The sequence below is a fragment of the Bipolaris zeicola genome (assembly GCF_000523435.1).
Source record: "Bipolaris zeicola 26-R-13 unplaced genomic scaffold scaffold_0, whole genome shotgun sequence".
NCBI lineage: Eukaryota > Fungi > Ascomycota > Dothideomycetes > Pleosporales > Pleosporaceae > Bipolaris > Bipolaris zeicola.
The window spans coordinates 378149-398970 of NW_006912049.1; the positions used below are offsets into that span (position 1 = coordinate 378149).

The 20822-nt window shown below is 51.9% G+C and overlaps 11 protein-coding genes across 11 annotated transcripts; 6 read left to right on the forward strand and 5 right to left on the reverse strand.

Moving 5' to 3' along the window:
- Positions 1-135: 135 nt before the first annotated feature.
- Positions 136-1101, forward strand: COCCADRAFT_21450 (uncharacterized protein; the record flags this gene model as incomplete). The annotated part of the gene is made up of 1 exon (XM_007708128.1): positions 136-1101. One exon carries the CDS (start codon positions 136-138, stop codon positions 1099-1101), a length of 966 nt encoding a protein of 321 aa, XP_007706318.1.
- Positions 1102-1518: 417 nt separating this feature from the next.
- Positions 1519-2109, reverse strand: COCCADRAFT_128 (uncharacterized protein; the record flags this gene model as incomplete). The annotated part of the gene is made up of 1 exon (XM_007708091.1): positions 1519-2109. The coding sequence occupies one exon, from the start codon at positions 2107-2109 to the stop codon at positions 1519-1521; it is 591 nt and encodes a 196-aa protein (XP_007706281.1).
- A 370-nt stretch (positions 2110-2479) lies between these two features.
- Positions 2480-5127, forward strand: COCCADRAFT_31748 (uncharacterized protein; the record flags this gene model as incomplete). Its single annotated transcript, XM_007708171.1, has 3 exons — positions 2480-2641; positions 3049-4049; positions 4101-5127. 3 exons carry the CDS (start codon positions 2480-2482, stop codon positions 5125-5127), a joined length of 2190 nt encoding a protein of 729 aa, XP_007706361.1.
- A 639-nt stretch (positions 5128-5766) lies between these two features.
- COCCADRAFT_21453 (uncharacterized protein) lies at positions 5767-6231 on the reverse strand (the record flags this gene model as incomplete). Its single annotated transcript, XM_007708129.1, has 1 exon — positions 5767-6231. One exon carries the CDS (start codon positions 6229-6231, stop codon positions 5767-5769), a length of 465 nt encoding a protein of 154 aa, XP_007706319.1.
- Positions 6232-6687: 456 nt separating this feature from the next.
- COCCADRAFT_131 (uncharacterized protein) lies at positions 6688-8358 on the forward strand (the record flags this gene model as incomplete). Its single annotated transcript, XM_007708092.1, has 3 exons — positions 6688-7456; positions 7510-8092; positions 8148-8358. 3 exons carry the CDS (start codon positions 6688-6690, stop codon positions 8356-8358), a joined length of 1563 nt encoding a protein of 520 aa, XP_007706282.1.
- A 661-nt stretch (positions 8359-9019) lies between these two features.
- On the forward strand, positions 9020-10364 carry COCCADRAFT_21455 (uncharacterized protein; the record flags this gene model as incomplete). Its single annotated transcript, XM_007708130.1, has 4 exons — positions 9020-9220; positions 9271-9361; positions 9411-9741; positions 9791-10364. The coding sequence occupies 4 exons, from the start codon at positions 9020-9022 to the stop codon at positions 10362-10364; spliced, it is 1197 nt and encodes a 398-aa protein (XP_007706320.1).
- A 406-nt stretch (positions 10365-10770) lies between these two features.
- Positions 10771-11746, reverse strand: COCCADRAFT_21456 (uncharacterized protein; the record flags this gene model as incomplete). Its single annotated transcript, XM_007708131.1, has 2 exons — positions 10771-11535; positions 11666-11746. The coding sequence occupies 2 exons, from the start codon at positions 11744-11746 to the stop codon at positions 10771-10773; spliced, it is 846 nt and encodes a 281-aa protein (XP_007706321.1).
- Positions 11747-12830: 1084 nt separating this feature from the next.
- On the forward strand, positions 12831-14191 carry COCCADRAFT_80694 (uncharacterized protein; the record flags this gene model as incomplete). Its single annotated transcript, XM_007708252.1, has 2 exons — positions 12831-13602; positions 13665-14191. 2 exons carry the CDS (start codon positions 12831-12833, stop codon positions 14189-14191), a joined length of 1299 nt encoding a protein of 432 aa, XP_007706442.1.
- Positions 14192-14283: 92 nt separating this feature from the next.
- COCCADRAFT_80561 (uncharacterized protein) lies at positions 14284-15802 on the reverse strand (the record flags this gene model as incomplete). Its single annotated transcript, XM_007708253.1, has 3 exons — positions 14284-15575; positions 15657-15704; positions 15754-15802. 3 exons carry the CDS (start codon positions 15800-15802, stop codon positions 14284-14286), a joined length of 1389 nt encoding a protein of 462 aa, XP_007706443.1.
- Positions 15803-16171: 369 nt separating this feature from the next.
- COCCADRAFT_31755 (uncharacterized protein) lies at positions 16172-18235 on the forward strand (the record flags this gene model as incomplete). The annotated part of the gene is made up of 1 exon (XM_007708172.1): positions 16172-18235. One exon carries the CDS (start codon positions 16172-16174, stop codon positions 18233-18235), a length of 2064 nt encoding a protein of 687 aa, XP_007706362.1.
- Positions 18236-18323: 88 nt separating this feature from the next.
- Positions 18324-20747, reverse strand: COCCADRAFT_137 (uncharacterized protein; the record flags this gene model as incomplete). The annotated part of the gene is made up of 1 exon (XM_007708093.1): positions 18324-20747. One exon carries the CDS (start codon positions 20745-20747, stop codon positions 18324-18326), a length of 2424 nt encoding a protein of 807 aa, XP_007706283.1.
- Between the last annotated feature and the right edge of the window lie 75 nt (positions 20748-20822).

Consider the following 20822-nt stretch of genomic DNA (forward strand, 5'->3'; position numbering starts at 1 on the left):
AAGACCTAAGTAACCAATAACCGTTCCGACCGCCGCCGATCGCACTAGATTGAATGAATTCAGAGTTCCCCCAACATCCGTCTTACAACACAATTCTCCTTCTCCAAAAGGCCTAGATTTTTGTTACTGGCCAAAATGACAAATCAAGGTCAATCTCGACTCAAGGTCTCGCACTTGATTGCCGAAGGCATGCCAATCATATTGGATGGTGCGCTCGCAACCTATCTGGAAACATTGGGGGCAAACATTTCCGGGGCGTTATGGTCCGCTGAAATTCTAATTGCCAACCCCTCACTCATCAAGAAGACCCATCTAGACTACTACCGTGCAGGCGCGAACGTGGCAATTACTGCATCGTATCAAGCTTCCCTTGACGGTCTAGTCAAACATCTAGGATTGAGCAAGCAGGATGCCAAGAATGTGGTCAAAAAGAGCGTGGAACTTGCTCAGGAAGCCAGAAGCCAATACATCACCGAGGTTAATGCAGAGGTTGGAGATAAATTATTTGTCGCGGGAAGCGTAGGGCCATATGGTGCGTTCCTGGCCGACGGTTCTGAGTATCGAGGGGACTACGTCGTGCCAAAGGAAACGATGAAGGACTTCCACCGTGGACGCATCCAAGCGCTTGTCGAAGCCGGTGTGGATATTCTGGCATGCGAGACAATCCCATCAAAGGCCGAGACAGAAGCGCTCATCGACCTCCTTACCTCTGAGTTTCCTTCTTCAGAAGCCTGGTTCAGTTTCACACTTCGAGATGGTAGCCATATCAGCGACGGAACACCCTTGTCGGAGATTGCTGCTCTTTTCAAAGGTGTGGAGCAAGTTGTTTCTTTGGGATTCAACTGCGTCCCTGACGATGTCGCACTCGTTGCTCTCCAGGAATTGAAACCGCATGTGAAGGAGGGGACAATGGTGGTATATCCAAATTCTGGCGAGCAGTGGAACGCAAAAGCGAGAGAATGGGAGGGGAAGCGAACAGAAGGCTCGACGCTGGCAAAGAAAACAGAAGAGTGGAGGGACGCTGGCGCGGGGTTGATTGGAGGATGTTGTCGTACCACGCCGGATGACATCGCGGTCATGAAGCAAGCTTTGACATCCTGAGAAACATTTGGGAATGCGCGAAAGGTACCGTCAGATCGGAGGTTACCAGAATTGTACATTATGTGACCAAAACGCCCCATTCAATGTAAAGGGATTCAAGTCTGCTACGTGCTACCTTAAAGAAACGACTGCGGATTCAAGGTGTGGTATGACATTGGATATGGAGCTGGGCAGTCAGCCCCTGAGTCTAGACCGGACTTGGTGACATGAATGAGGCCGCTTTTCTTCCACGCATTATCCACGTTCGGAGGTCATACGTTTGTCCAGTTTTGCCACATTCCTTCGTGGGTTGCAACAATTACAAACGTTTGTGGCTCGACGTTCGTGGCATTAAGCCTGTACGGATCCTGGTCGCGAGACGTGTACTGATTATGAGTTTCTCTGAGAATACGTCTCTCAGACACAGTCTTGATATTCTCACTCGTCAATAACCATGTCGTCGGCACTGGTCGCTCCTTCAGTCCGCTTTTGCAACTCTTGTAATATTGCCCTAGCCCGGTCCAGTACATCCTCAGCATCAACCTGACCAGAGCTTGCCCTTGCGTTCAGCACGCCTACGTCAAAGTCGCCATATCCACCGCTCTTGACATCCTTCTCTGGATCTACAACCTCACTTTCCTCTTCCTTCCCTTTGCGCGCTTGGCTCTGAGTGACGGCAAACTTGGGGTGACTTTTCGGTATGACCTTGTACCTCTCGAGAGCATTGATCTGCTTCACCAACTCTTGCCTGATAATTTCACATGATGTACCACAGAAAAGGGCATTGATGCGGAAGGCTTCCTTGCGCGCTTCTAGGGTTCCAGGTTCGCATTGCATAGCGTCATGCTGAAAAGGAATCGGGTCGTTGGTCAGCTGGGACAGGGCGGTTGCGAAGTATTTGAGCAGTTTGGGAATTTGATGGTTGATTTCATTGAGGGTATCGATATGTTCAGCGGCGATCTGACGATAAGTCTTTGGTTCCTCTGATGTCTTTTCAGTAGAAGTAGCATTATCGGCTTGAGCAGACATGGCGGGCTATCTGCAAGCTTGACGCCAGATGGGGCTGTGTGTGGTTGTAATGTCAAAGAGTAGTTGGAGCCGGGGAAGCTCAAGCCCCACATTCGCACCGCCACATCTTGGCAGCCTAGGAAGCGAACCTCACCTCCGTCCTGCACTCCGCAACACGGCCCGCCCAGGTGACGTCCTGGTATGCTCCAGACGCGATCTGCCCGCCGAGAATCAATCTTTACGCGTCAATACAATCGAAACAGCCCAGCGACTAAGAAGCGACAATCAAGCCCCGCATACGACTATTGACGACCATTGCGACTGCAACTGGAGCACAACGGAGCGAAGGAAGAGCTGCGCGCCAGCATAGAAGAGAAGGAATCACGCAGCCATGTCAGGGCCCCCCCAAGGGCCCGGGCCTGTAAGGGCTATGAGTGTAGGAAATGGGCCTCCAAGTGCAGGTCTGCCACCGCATGCAGCCATGCCGCCACAGGGTGGCCCTCCACCGCCAGGCTCGTCAGGACCGCAGTCACAGCAGAATCTCAATCAAATCGTAGGTGACGCCTCCCCTTACTCTCTGCCCCTCTTCTTCTTGCCTTCGGTACACTGTCGCATGGATGTGCGGCCATGATGGATGAACACATTGCGTTTGTTGTGGGGTTGCGCCGTCGCCTTTGCTCATTGACACTATACACTCATCTATGCTGTGCCTTTACCTCATAGGCTTGGTCTTGGGCTTAGCGCGACCTTGGGGTAAGGTAAACTTATTATAATTCAGTTTGCCCAAATCAGCAGGCTTTCACTTCGCGCATTTCGTCGCACATCATGAGCGGCGCATCAGAGTCGTCAACTAGCATTGGCCTTGCGTATAGTCAAAACCGCACAATTCCTACTAATTCCCTCGATAAAGCGAGTGCCTTCTTTGCATGTTCAAGTCGTGATTGCTGACGTCTACCAAAGGTATTGGAATATCTCTCAAAGAAGGGCTATGTCCGCACCGAAGCGATGCTCCGCAAGGAGTCTGAACCACAAACCAACGGCCAGCCTCTTACCGCTCAGAGTACCGAAGCCGGTGGCGCAAAATACACAAAGGCATTCGAGCTTCTGCGCAAATATACAGAGGACAACCTGGATCTGTATAGACCCGAGCTGCGGAAGCTGTTATGGCCCGTTTTTGTCTATTCCTTCTTAGACTTGGTGCGCGACTTTTATACCAAAGACGCAGAGACATTCTTTGCTGCGTACCAGGGCTTGTTTGAGCGCGACCACGACGAGGATGTCAAGACGCTCCGTCAAGTGCGGTTACAGTCTCATTTGCAGGAGAGCAGAATAGCAAAACTTTACCTCGACAACAAGTACCGAATAACGTTGACGACAATGCCGTTCTTCAACCTCATCCAATTCCTCGAATCTAAGCACTTTGACGGCGGGTCGACAATAATAGATGTCATTCGTGAACATCTTAATATTGTCACAGTTGACAGGACGGCGACCGCAGAGAAGAGCATAGCGGCGATTCTTGCTAGCGGACATGGCGACGATGAACTCCCTGCAGAGGACGAGGGCATCCCAGGACACGCCCCCGGTCACCCTCTCACAGCGCGCCATGACCCAGAGGCGGATGCTGCGCGAATAAGACTGCAACTGGGCGCGTACCCCCAGGAGGCGGAACTACAGGACGATGTCCGTGCTGCTCTGCAAGAGGAAGATGCCAAAGCTGCGCCAAGGCCAGGCCAACCAAGTTTGCTGGATGAGTTTGAGCAACGTATCAAGCGGGAGCCGACAGAGGATGGACCCTCGCGCGAGTTCGTCCCTTTACCCCCGTCACTCGCCCGTGATGTCTCTATGGAGGTCCAAAAGATTATTGAGCACCGAGATCGATACAAGATGGAGGGAAGAACCGGCGGAGTCGGACCTGCTGTCAGCGTTACCATGTACACCTTCCATAACACATACGACAGGTAGGTTGTTTAGTTTGGAGGCTATGAGATGCACTACTAACAGCATAGTAGCATTAACTGCATAGATTTTTCTGGGGACAACAAACTCGTCGCTGCCGGCATGAGCGAGTCGTACATCCGCGTCTGGTCCATGGACGGTAGTCCTCTCACTTCACCAAATGATAGTCCAGACATGCAGCCGTCATCTTCTAGGCGATTGATCGGCCACTCAGGTCCTGTCTACGCGGTTGCCTTCTCCCCCTCTACCGCCAACCCGTATCCTTCTGGCCCTCCTACAAACTCTGAATGCCTCCTCTCATGCTCAGAAGATAAGACAGTCCGCCTGTGGTCTTTGGATACGTACACTTGCCTTGTTGCGTACCGTGGGCACGATAACCCCATCTGGGATCTTCAATGGGGACCTTATGGCCACTACTTCCTCACAGGTTCAAACGACCGCACCGCGCGTCTGTGGTCGACCGACCATATTGAACCTCTTCGCATCTACGTTGGTCATGACAACGACGTCGACTGCGTCGCTTTCCACCCTAATAATCTCTATGTCTTCACAGGCTCGTGTGACCGCACCGTCCGCATGTGGCACATCGCCGGCGGTAACTGTCTGCGTCTTTTTACCGGCCACACCGGCAACGTCACAGCTATATCCTGCTCCCCAGACGGAAAGACGCTCGCATCCGCAGACGACGCCGGCAACATCATCCTATGGACCCTCGAAACAGGCCGCAGGCGCAAGCGCATGCGTGGCCATGGCAAAGGCGGTATCTGGTCTCTCTCCTGGAGTGTGGAGTCAAGCGTCCTTGTCTCTGCGGGCGCCGATAAGACAGTTCGTGTCTGGGACGTACTACAGGAAACTAGCGACAAGGCTGCCGACGGTGTCGCTGCTAAGACAGATGGCGCGATGACGACGAAGGGCGCCAGCGGCACGACAGTTACAGGGAAGAAGGCGGCTAAGGAGACGGGTGTGTCGGCGGATCAAATCAGCGTGTTTCCTACAAAGGATAGCCCTGTGTACAAGGTCCAGTTTACTAGGATGAACTTGGTGCTTGCGGGTGGTGCATATCTGCCTACGCGTTCGTAAGGACATGAGTCTAATGGGTGTTCTTGGGGTGTTTGGAGTAAAATTATGCTGGATGAGTAGTGGTGACATACCCATATGAAGTAATAAAACTTTGATTCAATCTTGAGGTGTATGCTAGTGATCACAATTGTGATGTGTGCGTTGCGTTTGTTGATGTCTACGGAACATTGACTACCAATTCTACCATTCATGCTCTTTCCTCTTCTACCACTTTTCTATGTTTGAACTTCTTCTATATCATACATTTGGCTGGAATAGCCTCCTCCAAGCAAATTGATTGAGTTTATGGAGAACAAATCGCCTGGTGCATAGGGACGTCTAAATTAAAGTTGTCTTCTTCCACCTAAGGCTACGACAAGAGTGTCAATCACCGATACACTAAACGCGTAGGTGCATTATGCAAGAGCTTAGATGTTGTTTCTTGCTGATTTCAGCTAACGGAAGGGCCTCTTGGGAACCACTCGTTGTTCATGAGGGGCATTCTATATCTAGCCAACACGTTAGTACTGGCTCTACCAGGCACATTGCCTATGTTCATATCCACATACCACGAGTTCTGGGTAAGTGCTAGATCAAGCGCATCCATATAATCGACAGATATCGGTCCTAGGATGGATCAATCGTGGTTCCGGCGGCATCTCACCCAGTCATACTCTGGTCCCCATCTCGATCCTCTGAAGCAGTCGATTGACCGAGCTCCCTCAGCGAAGCCTTGAGCTGAGCGATCCGTTCCTCAAGATCTTCAATTTCTTCTTCCTGGTCCTGCAACGAGCGATCGATATCTGGCAACGACAAGACGGCGCGTCTCGCCTTTTGTATCTTCAGCCGGACATCGTTTGCAGCCGTAGCGACATGCTGTATTTCCAGAGGCCCGTCTGGCGAAAGCTGCGCGGGTGTGGGAGTAGCGGCTGGTGGCTGAGCTGATGTCTCGAGGATGCGCTTGAGCAGCCTATGGAGGTCGGGCAGGACGTCAAAGGCAGAGGGCGCAGGGGGTGCCGGTGTGGTTGCGGAAGCCGGGGGTGGATGGGCCGGCGTCGCTGCGCCTGTGGGCGGGACTGAGGCTCGCGCCGATGCAGGGGCGTAGGGCGTCGCTGCTGCCGACATGTCTACGGATTTCCAAGAGTATTATCCGGATGGACGTGTCTACTAGCGTGGTGTTGACCGGACACAGGTGATGGCTTGACCGAGGCCGCTGATTGGATAGAGTTTACTTGCTCCAACTATCGCAGTGGCTTTCTCTGACAACACGTGTTTTCTGGCGATCGCAGTATTCACCGGATCTGCGCGAATCGTGTCGCGCACTGGAGGGAGGTCGAGACGGGATTCCGGCCGCGGGTTGTGGGGGGCTATTGCATTGGTTGCTGCGAGAGGGAGATGGGGTGACGTTGGTCGCCTATGCTTTTTCCAAACTCCAAGGCCGACTTAGCCCCACCAACCCTGCCCCTCCGCCGATAACTAAATTCAACGCCTTTTCCTTCGCGCCATTCAATCCCCCTTATCCAACTTTGTTTTTGGTTCCCCGTCCTCCTTTATACCAAGTTTCCTGGTTAGTTCGCAATCATGGCCAAGGTCGACCAAAAGGCCGTCCTCATCGTCATTGACGGCTGGGGTGTTGCGACTGAGAAGTCGCGCAAAGATGGCGATGCCATTCTTGCAGCAGACACCCCTACAATGGACGAGTTTGCGCGACAAGGCTCAAAAACCGCACAGGGATACACCGAGTTGGAAGCCTCGTCCCTCGCAGTCGGTCTTCCCGAGGGCCTGATGGGCAACAGCGAAGTCGGCCACTTGAACATCGGCGCGGGACGCGTTGTATGGCAGGACTCTGTCAGGATTGGCCAGACCATCAAGAACGACAAGCTCAAGGACGTCGGAAACATCAAGAAGTCGTTCCAGCGCGCCATTGACGGAAACGGAAGGCTGCACTTCTGCGGTCTCGTTTCGGACGGAGGCGTACACTCCCACATGGACCACCTCATTGCTCTCCTCAAGGTTGCAAAGCAGCAGGGCGTCCCCAAGGCATACATCCACTTTTTCGGAGATGGCCGAGACACTGACCCCAAGTCGGCTGTGGGGTACATGGAGACTCTACTCAAGGCGACCAAGGAGATTGGTCTCGGCGAGATCGCAACAGTGGTCGGTCGTTACTACATCATGGACCGTGACAAGCGCTGGGACCGTGTCGAACTGGGAATGAAGGGTCTTGTTACCGGAGAGGGCGAAGAAAGCAGCGATCCAGTGGCTACTATCAAGGAGCGCTACGAAAAGGGCGAAAACGACGAGTTCTTGAAGCCCATCATTGTGGGAGGGAAGGAGCGGAGAATACAAGGTAAGTGACTAGATGGAGTACCTACATGTCCTCTTGCTGATTTGTCCGTCTAGATGACGACACGGTCTTCTTCTTCAACTACCGTTCGGATCGTGTGCGTGAGATCACCCAACTGCTGGGCGATGTCGACCGCTCGCCGAAGCCCGATTTCCCATACCCCAAGAACGTCCACCTCACCACCATGACATCATACAACCCTAAATACACATTTAACGTTGCCTTTGAGCCTCAGCGTATGACAGATGTTCTTGCCGAGACACTGGGCAAGCAAGGCGTGAAGCAGTGCCACGTTGCAGAGACGGAGAAGTATGCTCACGTCACCTTTTTCTTCAACGGCGGCGTCGAAAAGCAATTCGAAAACGAGGAGCGCGAGATGGTGCCATCGCCCAAGGTGGCTACGTACGATCTGGAGCCCAAGATGAGCGCAATGGCGGTTGCCGACAAGCTCTGCGAGCGTATCCGAACTGGCAAGTTTGAGTTCCTCATGAACAACTTCGCCCCACCAGACATGGTTGGCCACACTGGAGTATACAAGGCAGCCATTGAGGCGTGCACGGAGACGGACAAGGCCATTAAGAAGGTGTACGACCAGTGCAAGGAGAGTGGATACGTCTTGTTTGTTACTGCCGACCACGGGTAAGTTGGAGCATTCTGTTTAGCATGAAGAAGAAAGAAGCTGACCGATTAACAGTAACGCCGAGGAGATGCTTACTGAAGAGGGCACACCCAAGACTTCGCACACAACCAACAAAGTGCCGTTTGTCATGGCCAACGCACCTGAGGGCTGGAGTCTGAAGAAGACTGATGGTGTATTGGGTGATGTAGCGCCTACGGTTCTTGCAGTCATGGGTCTCCAGCAGCCGGAGGACATGGACTGCAACAGCTTGCTCGTCAAGTCGTAAGGCATTGAGGATGTGTACATTCTCTGCCCAACAATATTCGCATTTTGTTTAGCTGTCAGACGCACCTGACGCTACGACTGTTCATGGTAGAAAGTAGAGAACACTAGATAAACATAAATACATAGAAATCTGGTTGTCGCAACGCCGCGGCTTGCATGCATGTAATGTATATAATGTGTAAAACGTCTATGGTACACTATTCTCGCTACAAGGGTCAGCAGTGCGGCTGGTGTGTAGGCCTGGCTGCCAATCAAGATGTGGGTTGTCTTGGCAGTGACCGGGGTTGAATCGTGGTGGGGGACTCGGTGTGGACCCCTCCCTACAAGCTCCCAGCAAGGCCCCGTCGCCCATTACGACAAGCTTGTTTTTCAGCTGCTGGTCTGCTTCATTCATATTCGACTATATACCCTCGATAGGAGACACCGTCATTGCAGTAAATACCATCGAATCTCACTGCAAGAAAAAAGGCCCCCCGCCGCGCGCATCACAGGGCTATCTGCATTAAATAGCAAGCCCATCGGGCACGCCGACGCTTCACCTACCAAACCTTCGTTACAACAGTCGATACTCAGCCCAAGACCTCAACACCTAACCGCCCCCTCGCACCGTTCTACAATACATTTGTCAGTCGCACACTTCAAACACCGACTAAAGCGCAAACATGGCCACCAAGACTTCCAACGGTGGGTCTGGGGCACAGGCACCACAAACACCCCAGGTCCAGCCTTGCAGATACAAGACGGGCAAGACTCTGGGTGCGGGCAGCTACTCAGTCGTCAAGGAGTGTGTGCACATCGATACAGGGCGATACTATGCCGCAAAGGTCATCAACAAGAGGCTTATGGCCGGCCGAGAACACATGGTGGGTTGAATAACTGTAGACTAGAGGGCGCATTCGCTGACACGTGCCAGGTCAGGAACGAGATCGCAGTATTGAAGAGAGTTTCCATGGGCCACAGGAATATCCTTACACTCGTCGACTACTTTGAGACGATGAACAACCGTTTGTTTCAACTCCCTCGGCGCTGTATCCTCTGCTAACACACAATCAGTCTATCTGGTCACCGACCTTGCGCTTGGAGGCGAGCTCTTCGACCGCATCTGTCGTAAGGGAAACTACTACGAATCCGACGCCGGCGACCTGATCAGGGCTACTCTCTCGGCAGTCGCATATCTCCACGACCACGGTATCGTGCACCGAGATTTGAAGCCGGAGAACTTGCTGTTCCGAACACCAGAGGACAATGCCGATTTGCTTATCGCCGATTTCGGACTTTCTCGTATCATGGACGAGGAGCAATTCCACGTCCTCACAACAACCTGCGGTACGCCAGGCTACATGGCGCCTGAGATTTTCAGGAAGACGGGTCATGGCAAGCCAGTGTAAGAACAAAACGGCTCTGTGAAAAATCCACTACTGACCAACTTATAGCGACATTTGGGCCATTGGTGTTATTACGTATTTTCTGCTTTGTGGCTATACTCCCTTCGACCGCGACTCGAACCTTGAAGAGATGCAAGCCATATTGGTTGCCGATTATTCTTTTACCCCTCTAGAATACTGGCGAGGCGTCTCACTCACGGCGCGCGAGTTCATTCGTCGATGCTTGACTGTGGATCCTGCAGCACGCATGACCGCTCATGAGGCTCTCTCCCATCCCTGGATCACGGAGCTTGGCAAGAACAATGCTGACGGCGAAGAGGATCTGTTGCCAACTGTCAAGAAGAACTTTAATGCTAGGCGCACACTTCACGCTGCTATTGACACGATCCGTGCTATCAATCAACTCCGAGCTGGTGGTGCTGCGGGTATGATGGACGGTCAGCGATCAGCGGAACCCCGACGAGGGGCGCCCCACGCGCGTATTCCCCAACCGGCAGATGAACCCGACGACCCGATGGAGATAGACAGCAGGGGAAATGGCCATGGCCAGACCGAAGAGATGATCCAGGAACAAGAGCGGAGAATTAGGGAGACTCAGCAGGGATTATGGGGAAAGCGCTGATATTTTAGTCATTGCTTTCAAGGTCGATTACCCTTTTATTTTTCGGTACAAAATGCAGAAGCGATTTCCATTTGATTTTTTCGATGCTGATGTTGTCTGGCTACACATCATGCTTGAATAGACGGCGACTTCAATTTAAGTTTGGTATGATATCGTATGAGCATATTACTTGATATAGCCTTGTATAGTCACGCGATACCGTACCAGCTTGGATCAAACCTTGATTGCCGTTATGTCAATCTTTTTTGTACTGTCTAAATGCTATCCCTACGTGACATTCCCAATATTATCACCAATTCCCGGGACCTGCAACCGCACTGCAGTCTTCGCTACAGCGGCGCTCGTTACCCAATGCTTCTCCCTGAAAAATATACCTTGCAATTGAAGAAAAAAGCGCCTGTAAAATCTAAGCAAAATTGTTATCCGTCTGCACTCCGTCTGTCCCATCCTGCGCCTCTTGACTCTGTCTCTCCCCATCCACAATAACACCCCCCGCCTTACGCCTACTCTCCACGAGCGCCTTGATCAACGCAACCGTAACCTCCCACCCCTCCTTCATCTTGTCCTCACTACTCGTCAAGTCGGGGACATGCAAAAAGACGACGGGCCGCTCATTATCCTTGATACTATAGTAATGCGCTAGACTATTATAATAGATAAATCCACACAAGAAATTCCCCGCATCAGTACTAATCCTTACATCTGGGACCTTTATGCTAGCAGTTTCAGAAGAAGAACAGGAGGGAGATGAAGATTTCAAGGACTCCTTCCAGCACGCGAGTACATCCTTGGTATCGAAACTCGTCGATAGCGTACTTGGGAACTTTGAAGCGGGAAATTGCTTTTCAGCGCTGTCGTCGTCGAAGCGCTGGCGATCTACATCGGCGATGTTACCGTAACCGCGGCTCCGTGAGCCTTGCTCGATGGCGTAGTAGTTGCGGCCTGCGGCGAGTCCAATGTGCAGGATTATATCTGGGGACGGGTACATGGGATTTCCTGGGGGGAGCAGATTGGGGACGAGATTGAGGACGGTGGCGTAGGCGACGCGGATGGGTTCGTGGTGGACATGGATGTGGATGGGGGTTTTGTTGGTGGGGGAAGAAGGGAGCAGGCTGGGGAGGGTGGAGGCGATTTCCCAGGAGGAGTTTTTGGGGAAGCGGGTTAGGAAGGGCTGGGGGGGTGGGTTAGTATTATGGGAGGAGTTTGGGGTTGAGGAAAGTGAAAGGTGGTCGCGTGATCATTTGGCTCAAGGTTGGTTGACGAGGAGATATGGGAGGCTGGAAGTACAGACTGAAACATACACCGAATCCAGTGACTAGCACTGTCACTGGCTTTTCGCCTTGCTCGCTGGGAGGCTGCGGTGCAGCATATGATGGTGCCATGGACGGATCGGAGTTTATCGGAGGTTGTGTTCGCAGCAGACGATCAACAGGAACTCGAGGCTACAGACTCGTACGTTAATACCCAACTTACAAGCCTAGCCGTTCCCGCCCGTTCCAAATGCCCAGACTACCCTCCTACGCGCCAACGCCTTTTGAACGGGATCCCCCTTGCAATGATGACAAGGTCTCTTCATCGAGATATTGGCGGGCAGCCGTTGTTGAGACCCCACCAAAAAATATTGGAAAGTTCAAAACTTACATGATCGTGGATATGTGTGTGTTTTATGTGGAGAAATCTTTACGAGTTTTGGAATTTCCAGCGGATTTAAAATAATAGTTCTTTGTGGCTATAATCTTTTACAGCAAGGGGCTTCGATGAGAGTAAGTTATCGATGTCGTGTCGTTGGCTGACGGACTATGCCGAATGCGTACAATGCTCATTTCAAGGTTGCCCCTACCGCGACACTGCAGATAATTGCTGGCACTAATATCATGTACTCACCGGACCTTGATGGTCGGACATAGACACTGATGTGAAGACTGACAGCTCAAAATCACTAAGACTACGTTCAACGCTGTTTGTGGTAGACTAGCTGTAGTTTTTTGCTGGTATTATGACGACACTTACTTATTGTCCCGCCATTGGGGCGCAATCAAGAGCGAACATCACAACAGCTTAATGCCGAAACGGAGCCGCCAGCCACCCCACATGGGCATGAATACCCATGGATCTTCACCCCGCATCGGAACGAGGCACCTCTGCCTCGGTGCTATCTGCTATGTTTTGGTGCCGCATAATGCGTTGTTGTCTACTGCAAGATCCACTCGTAGCCAACCACAATACAGACGTCTTTCCGATGCAATTGCCGGCGCTGCAGCAAACGACTAAATTAAGTTGACGTCCTTGATCTCACCCCCCTCTGTCGGCAATAGTACCGGTCCGAAAGGTTGCCGCACAAGGTGCTTGGACAACACTATGTTGAGCTTCTCTCCATCTACAATTGCTTATTTTCGGCCCGTGACTCAACCGTGAAAACGCTGGTGAAGGCAATTCCTCGACCTTGGCTTCATACATCTCGTGGCCATGGCATCTGCAGACTCGCCCTCGAAACCTTACTCCCTAGCTATAGTCGGCGGTGGCATATCTGGTCTCGCGCTCGCCATTACCCTCCTGGAACACAACGTGCCCCTCACTATATATGAAGCCGCATCGCACTTTGGGGAAATCGGCGCTGGCGTGGCGTTTGGGCCCAATGCAGGACGCGCCATGGAGCGCATGTCGACAAAGATCTTCCAGGCGTTTTTGAAATGCAAGACTGGGAATGCATATGAGTCCAAGACCAGTTCCTGGTTTACCGTTCGCGTGGGAGATGGCAGAAAGGCGGATAAAGATGGTCATGTGCGTGAGGGCAAGAAGGTAGGCGATCCGTTGTATGAAATATTTCTGCCCCCCGGTGGAGAACGAGGGGGTGTATACAGAGCTCACTTTCTGGACGAGTTGATCAAAGATATCCCGGACCATGTTGCGAAATTTGACAAGAGACTTGTCGACATGGAAGAGGCGGACGACGGGTCTGGCGATATGGTACTCAAGTTTGCCGATGGTTCCACAGCACAGCATACCGTCGTCATTGGGTGTGACGGCATCAAATCTCTGGTGAGAAAATGGGTCGTTGGAAGAGACAACCCTGCCTCCAAAGCCGTCTTTTCGGGAAAATATGCATACAGAGGATTGGTCCCCATGGACAAAGCAGTCGAGCTACTCGGCGATGAAGCCGCCAGAAACAGTCAAATGTTCCTAGGCTACCACGGCCATCTCCTCACATTCCCCATTTCACACGGCCAAATCATGAACGGTATTTTTACCCTTAGACCCCTTCCCTCAAATATACCCAATCCCCCTCGCTAATCCTCACAGTCGTCGCATTCAGCTCCCGCAAGACCTGGGACTCTGAAAAATGGGTCGTCACAACCTCCAAACAAGACATGGAAGCCGACTTTGCAGATTGGGGTCCGCACGTCCAAAAGATTATCGGAGCAATGCAAAACCCAGATATCTGGGCTTTGTTCATGCATCCGCCCTGCAAAACTTACACCAAAGGCCGCGTCTGTCTGCTCGGCGATGCCGCGCACGCAACGACCCCGCATCAGGGTGCCGGCGCGGGAATGTGCATGGAAGACGCGTATATACTCTCCGGTCTACTCAAAGATGCCAACAGCACGGAAGAGCTTACACGCGCGTTTAAGGCGTTTGATGAGGTGAGGAGGGGGAGGACGCAGAAGCTTGTTACGACTAGCTATGAAGCAGGACAGCTGTATGACTTTGAGTTGTTAGGGGACGATCTGGACAAGATTGAGGAGAACTTCTCGAAGCGGATGCACTGGATCTGGAATTTTGATTTGGAGGCGCATCTGGAGCAAGCACGAGAGATTATGAAGAAGTGAGGTTTTTTTTCCATAGGGTTTGTATTGAACTAAGCTAACGAGTGGAGGGGGGGGGGGGGGGGCGCTGAGTTGCGGTATCTTTGCAAAAAAAACTAATCTATGACATCGTCTCTCAACGAGAAGATTTGCTTGAGTACCTCGTCCGTCTTTGCGCCGATACCGTTGTGGTACATCATGTTTGTTATGAAGGGCTTGCAGCCTTTGATGGTACTGGCCGTCTCCATACTCAAGTTGAAGTCTACGTACATATCATCCATGTACACAGCCGCAAATGTCGGCACTTCGTTCTTCTTCAGTTGCTCCACATCGTATAGCTTTGGCCAGTCCTTTTCTGCGGCCAGCAGCTCCCCTACTTTCTTGAGCTTCTTGAGCTCAGGGTAGCAGTCGAACATGAAGGGATAAATCATCTCGCCAGTAAAGTAGATGGGATCTTCCGAGTTAACGCGAGAGAGAGAGAATTCGGGGTGTTGTTCGAGCTGGCGTTCAGCAGACCAATTCGCAGCTTGACCTTGGCAGTAGATGGGCTCGTGGAGCAGAGCGTAAATGACGTTCGTGTCCCAGCTCTGTGCTGCTTCGAGCGCAAGCACAGTCGGACGCGTCAAGTGGCCAAATTGAGTGAGATCCGTATCCGCACGGAGAACAAAATTGTGTACATCGTCGAAGCCGCCGTGTTTGCCGAAATAGATACCCAGCTGGAGAAAACGGCGTGCAGAGAGGTGACCCTCGCCGCCTTGGACACGCACTGTGGTATCGCCGAAGCGGGAAAGCAGCTTGACGATGCGTTTGACTCTCTCCACATCCTCTGGGTATTTCTGATAGTAGCCTTCGTTTCTGCTCTTGACACGTGCATACAGCCGCTCGTAAACTTCGTCTGCATTGTCTCTCAATGGTGGCAGACCCCCAAACAAGAAAGCCTCTTTGACGCCTTCAGGGTAGAATGAGAGATACGTCGTGCAGCAGAATCCGCCAAAGCTCTGGCCCATGATGCTCCATTTCTTCTTCTCTTCGGGATAATCGGCTGTCAATGCTTTTCTCACAGCCTCACAGTCCTTGACAATGCTGTCTGCTCGGAAGCTCTTCATATAATCTGCCTGCACTTTCTCGTTGCCCCTTAGCTGCAGACTCGACTGGCTAATGGCAGTTGATAGGCCTGTCCCGCGCTGGTCGAGCAGCAGTACTTGGTACCCTTTTTCGAGAATCGTGTGCGTCCAAGATACATTTTGGGGTGACTGGCATTCAAAACCCGGGCCGCCTTGTAGGTAGATAAGCCATGGAAGCTGTGTCTTGGCTTTTTCAAGGTGCGACGTAGGCGTGTAGTCTGCGGGCTTCTCGGCTTTTAGGGCTGAGCGGGCGAAGAGTTGGATTGTTCCCAGGGATGGGTTTGCTTTCGGAATGTCAACAGATACATGACTTGAAGAAGTCTAGATGATTCGTTTCCTAGCGTGCTAAACAGAACTCCACATACAGTAGTCACGGGGTACTTGGAAGAAGTGCTCCGTAATTCGAAGCTTCCCTATATACAATTATCAGCGGAGAGTGAAGAGAGACCAAGAGAGCTATACCAGGTATGAGGTGGCTCCTCTGCTCGAGAATCTTTGCTGCTTGGATCATATTGTGAATTGCTTACGTGGAGAGGAGAAAGGTGGGGAGTGAATGTATACAATGTTATCGATAAGCCTGAACGTTCCGCAATGCCTGCTCCAAATGATTGGTGGGATGAACAATATGTCATCAGACAGTATGCACCCAGACATTTGTGCATGGTAAGCTCGGTTATACGATTCATCGACTCATAATTATTATTTTCTTCTATCATCGTCGCAGTGGCTGAGCAGCTCCAGAGTATCAGAGTTGAGGTTTAAAAATTTCCAACTACGTACTGAGGGGCAAATCGCGGGGGTTCGCCAGCCCACAAAACCACAAGCGTGACAACATTTCACAGCACACCTCATCTGATCGACTCCAATCTCGGAATTGAAAATGGCCAAGGACAAGAAGAAAGCATCCGGTGGCAAGGCCGCCGCCAAAGCTGCGAAAGCAGCCAAGCAAGAGAAGAAGGCAGGCAAAAAAGATAAAAAGCTTGCATCCAAGACACAAGAACTCGATTCTGATGCGGAGGATGTTGATCTTGACGCGATCCTGGCACAATATGCAAAAGAACAAGAGCAACACCATGCCATCACTGAAATCGCTGCTGAACCGCCATCCGCACGAACGTCATGCACCCTCCTAGCTAACCCGGCAAACGAGAATGAAGTTTTCTTATTCGGAGGCGAGTACTTCAATGGAGCCACAGCAAAGTTCTTCAACGATCTCATGATCTACAATATAAAGCAAGACGCCTGGAAGCAAGTGACCAGCCCAAACTCGCCACTTCCTCGATCCGGACATGCTTGGTGCCGCGCAGCCAACACAAAAGACATCTATCTTTTTGGCGGCGAATTCAGCTCTCCAAAGCAGGGAACATTCTATCACTACAATGACTTCTGGAAATTGGATCCAACAAACCGGGAATGGACGCGTATGGAAGGCAAGAGTAAGACTGCGGCACCGCCAGCACGAAGTGGTCATCGCATGGTTAGCTTCAAACAGTACATTATCCTTTGGGGAGGGTTCCAAGACACATCTGCCACAACAAAGTACCTGAATGATCTCTGGATCTATGACTGCGTTAACTTCTCATGGCACACGCCTAAGCTTCAGGCAGCTCGCGCGATACCGGATGCTCGATCAAGCTTCACATTCCTGCCACACGATCAAGGCGCCGTCGTATACGGTGGTTACTCTCGTATTAAGACACAAGCTGGCGGGAAGCAGCAGCAACAGCAGGGCAAAGGCAAAAAGAGCGGCGGTGGAGGCCCAGCTTCGCGCATGGTGTTGAAGCCGAAAGTTCACGATGATACTTGGTTTCTGCGCATCACGCCGCCCCCAGCAGATCAACCCTCGACAACTCTGCCAACTGTGTCATGGGAGAAGCGAAAGAAGCCAGCGAACGCGCCGAATCCACCACGCGCGGGCGCCACCATGGCATACCACAAGGGTCGTGGCGTCATGTTCGGTGGAGTGCACGATGTCGAGGAGAGCGAAGAAGGCATCGACTCAGAATTCTTCAATCAGCTCTTCATCTGGAACGTAGAGCGAAACCGCTTCATGCCACTTACTCTACGCCGACCCAAGCAAAACGCGAATAAGAAAGCGGCCCAACAAGCCAACGTCAGCCGACGAGACCGTGGCAAAGCAGCAGAGGAGGAACTCCTAGCCAACCTCAAAGCCCTCGAGATGAAAGCTGGAGTCGCCCAAGACCCCGACTCTGACGACGAAGCCGCCAAAGCTGCAGAGGAAGAGGAAGAAGAAGACACACGCCCGGAGAAGCCTAAACTCTTCGAATTCCCCCACCCACGCTTCAACGCCGCCCTCACTGTCCAAGCAGACACATTGTACATCTACGGCGGCACTTACGAAAAAGGCGACCGCGAATTCACCTTTGACGAGCTCTGGTCTGTGAACCTTAACCACCTCGACGGCGTAACCGAAATCTTCAAGCGCGACCTCGAAGACTGGCAAGGCAGCGAAGACGAAGCCGACTCGGACGAGGAATACGACTCCGAGGAGGATGAAGATGAAGACGAAGATGCCGAAGACGACGATGCCAAATCCGCGTCCACAGCTCCCACCAGCGTCGCAGACTCTGTTGCTCCACCCGCAACAGAAGATTTGGGTCCCCAGGAAGAAATTTCCGCACTCACAGATACTTTACCGCATCCACGTCCCTTTGAGTCCCTCCGCGACTTTTACGCCCGCACGTCCGAGCAGTGGCAGAATATTATCCTTGAGGAGTTGGAGCGCAAGGGCACGAGCGCAGAGAAGAGTCCCAAGGAAGTCAAGAAACTGGCATTTGAACGTGCGGAGGAGAAATGGTGGGATTGCAGAGAAGAGATCCGCGCGTTGGAAGATGAGCAGGAGGCGGCGGGTATAGGGGAGGTGGTTAGTTTGGCGGATAAGGAGGGAGCGAGTGGTGCTGGGGGTGTGGGGAGAAGGAGGTAGACAACCAGACTTGAATACATGCCGTGTAGATTTAAAAAAAGGCTAGATAAGTATTCAAGTGGAATATGGAGTTACGAGGGAGAAAAGACTACATAATCCCATCAATAACCTCCGCCACCCAATCCAACTGCACAGCACTCACGCCCCTCGCCCACGCCCTCCCCGTAAACACAAACTCATTAAACACAATCGCCTCGACCTTCTTGCCAAAAAGAACAGAGCTAGGATGAATAGCCACAGTCTGGTTCCCCAGCAACGTCTTATAACTGCTATCCGGCATCAAGCGCGCCGTATTCGCAATAAACCCACGCAACATACACTCGAGTATCGCCCGACTCTTCGCCTCAGACGGCGCCGCATCATCTACTTCCACACCGTCGTTCGCCAGCAACTTAAGTTGCTTACACAGCTCCCTAAGCTGCGTGCGAATCTTCATTACATTCTCCATAGCGCGGTACGACACAAAATGCCTCTCGCACCAGCTTTTCCTCTGCGCTTTGTCTTCCGCTGCGAAGCGCTGCACGGTTACGAGAAGCGTCAGGTGGTCGCCCTCGCGACGATACAGTTCCCGGCGTACTTCTTCCGCTTCTTCCTTGCGCTCTTCGGTCACGAGGTTCAGGAATACGGTTTCGACGCTTAACGCGGAGATGATGTCAATGGCTGCAGTAAGGCAGTCGCGCTCGGGTTTCGCTGCTTCGACTAGCACGCGACCCAGTGTGGGTGTTAGAGGGAACTTAGCGATTATGAGACCGTTGGGGCTGATGTCCCCGGTTTCGGTGAGGGCTTGCAGGTGGAGAAGTTGGAGTAAGGCTTTTTCGAGTGCTTCTCGTGGGGGGCGGTCGAGGAAGGGGAAGCTGAGGACGTCGGCGACGCCGCGGGCTTTCATAGTGAGAATGGCTTGGCTGAGGTCGCAGCGGAGGATTTCGGGGATGGTGCGGTCCTCCATGGTTTTGTAGGCGTCTTCTGTGTAGAGGCGGTAGCATTGGCCGGGTGCTTCACGACCGGCTCGACCTTTGCGTTGGATGGCTGCGGATTTGGAAATTGGTTTTACGAGGAGAGACTCGAGGCCTAGACGATTGCGGAATTGTTTGATCTTTGACTTGCCGCAGTCGATTACGAAGCGGATGCCGGGGACAGTGACAGAGGTTTCTGCAATGTTGGTTGCGAGGATGACGCGGCGTGTACGGTAGGGTGCTGGTTGGAAGATGCGTTGTTGAGCGTGCTGGGGGAGGGCTGCAAAGAGCGGGAGAGCGAGTAGCTTAGGAACCTCGGCATCCATTCCTTCAGCGTAGTCGTTGATGAGCTTCTCGAGAGACTCAATAGTGTCCTGACCCGTTAGGAAAACTAGTATGTCGCCGGGCAGTGGCTCCTTATAATGAATCTGAAATACCAGTTTCAGGGCAGATTCGATCCAATCCTGTGTAGGCTGTGTTAGATATATCGTCTTGACGGGATATTGTCGTCCTTCTACATAACACGTCGAAACTTTGCTAGTGCTTGCTGTCTTTGCTTTATCGACATTCATGTCTGATGTTGCTGCCGGCGAATCACCCCCAAAGAATTTCACAAGACTCTCCACATCCGCTGTGGCACTCATTACTACTACCTTTAGCGGATGCTTCCTTTTCTTGTTATTTTCCTCATCAGCAACTAGATTCCTCAAAAATCCGAGAATCAGATCCACATTCACGCTCCTCTCGTGAACCTCATCCACTACGATTGCACTGTATTGCGACATGTTGGGATCCCTAAGCATCTCCTGAAGCAGCATACCTTCAGTCAGGAACTTGACTTTTGTATGCTTGCCAACAGCGTTATCAAAACGGACACTGTAGCCGACCTTGGCTGCTGGGCCCTTGTCACCAAGTAAGCTGCCCATTTCTTCTGCAACACGGCGGGCCAGAGAAATCGCTGCCACTCTCCGAGGTTGTGTTATTGCTATGCATCCCGTACACCATGATTCGTTGGTCAAAAACTGTGGTAACTGTGTCGATTTTCCGGAACCCGTTTCTCCCGTCAGGACAAGTATATTGTTCTTCTGTAGTGCTGCCCGGATGGAATCTGCCTGGGGCCATATAGGAAGTGATTTTCTGACTGATCGCAGCTCGTCGCGTTTTTGAAGAAGATAAGGCGGTATATCCTGAGTTTTTTGAGAGTTTCGCAACCGCTGTGGTTGCTTGTTCCTCGCCTTGGAATGTTGCTCACGCTTAGGTGTGGGCTCTGTTGGCTGTGTCGATGTGTCCAGCTTGGAAGACTTCTCAAGCTGTCTAGTTGCCAATTCCGTAGCAACCTCCGTCTTCTCCACAACATCAACCTTGCTCTTTTGACTTGCAACGGGATTAGGTGTATCATCTTCAGAGTCATCAAACTTGGTCAGTTGGCCGGCGCCTTTTTTAACACTCCAGCCATCCTTGGCTGGTTGAGCTCTCTTTCTCTTTTTCCCCTTCTTTAGTTCTACTAATCCTTTCTCTCCGTTCTGGACCTTTGAATCCATGCTCTTTTCTTGTGACATGACCGTTGTGGGAATAGTGATGGCCTTTCGAGTACCAAAACTTTTCTGACCTCTAAAACTTTATCGATAAGAGCG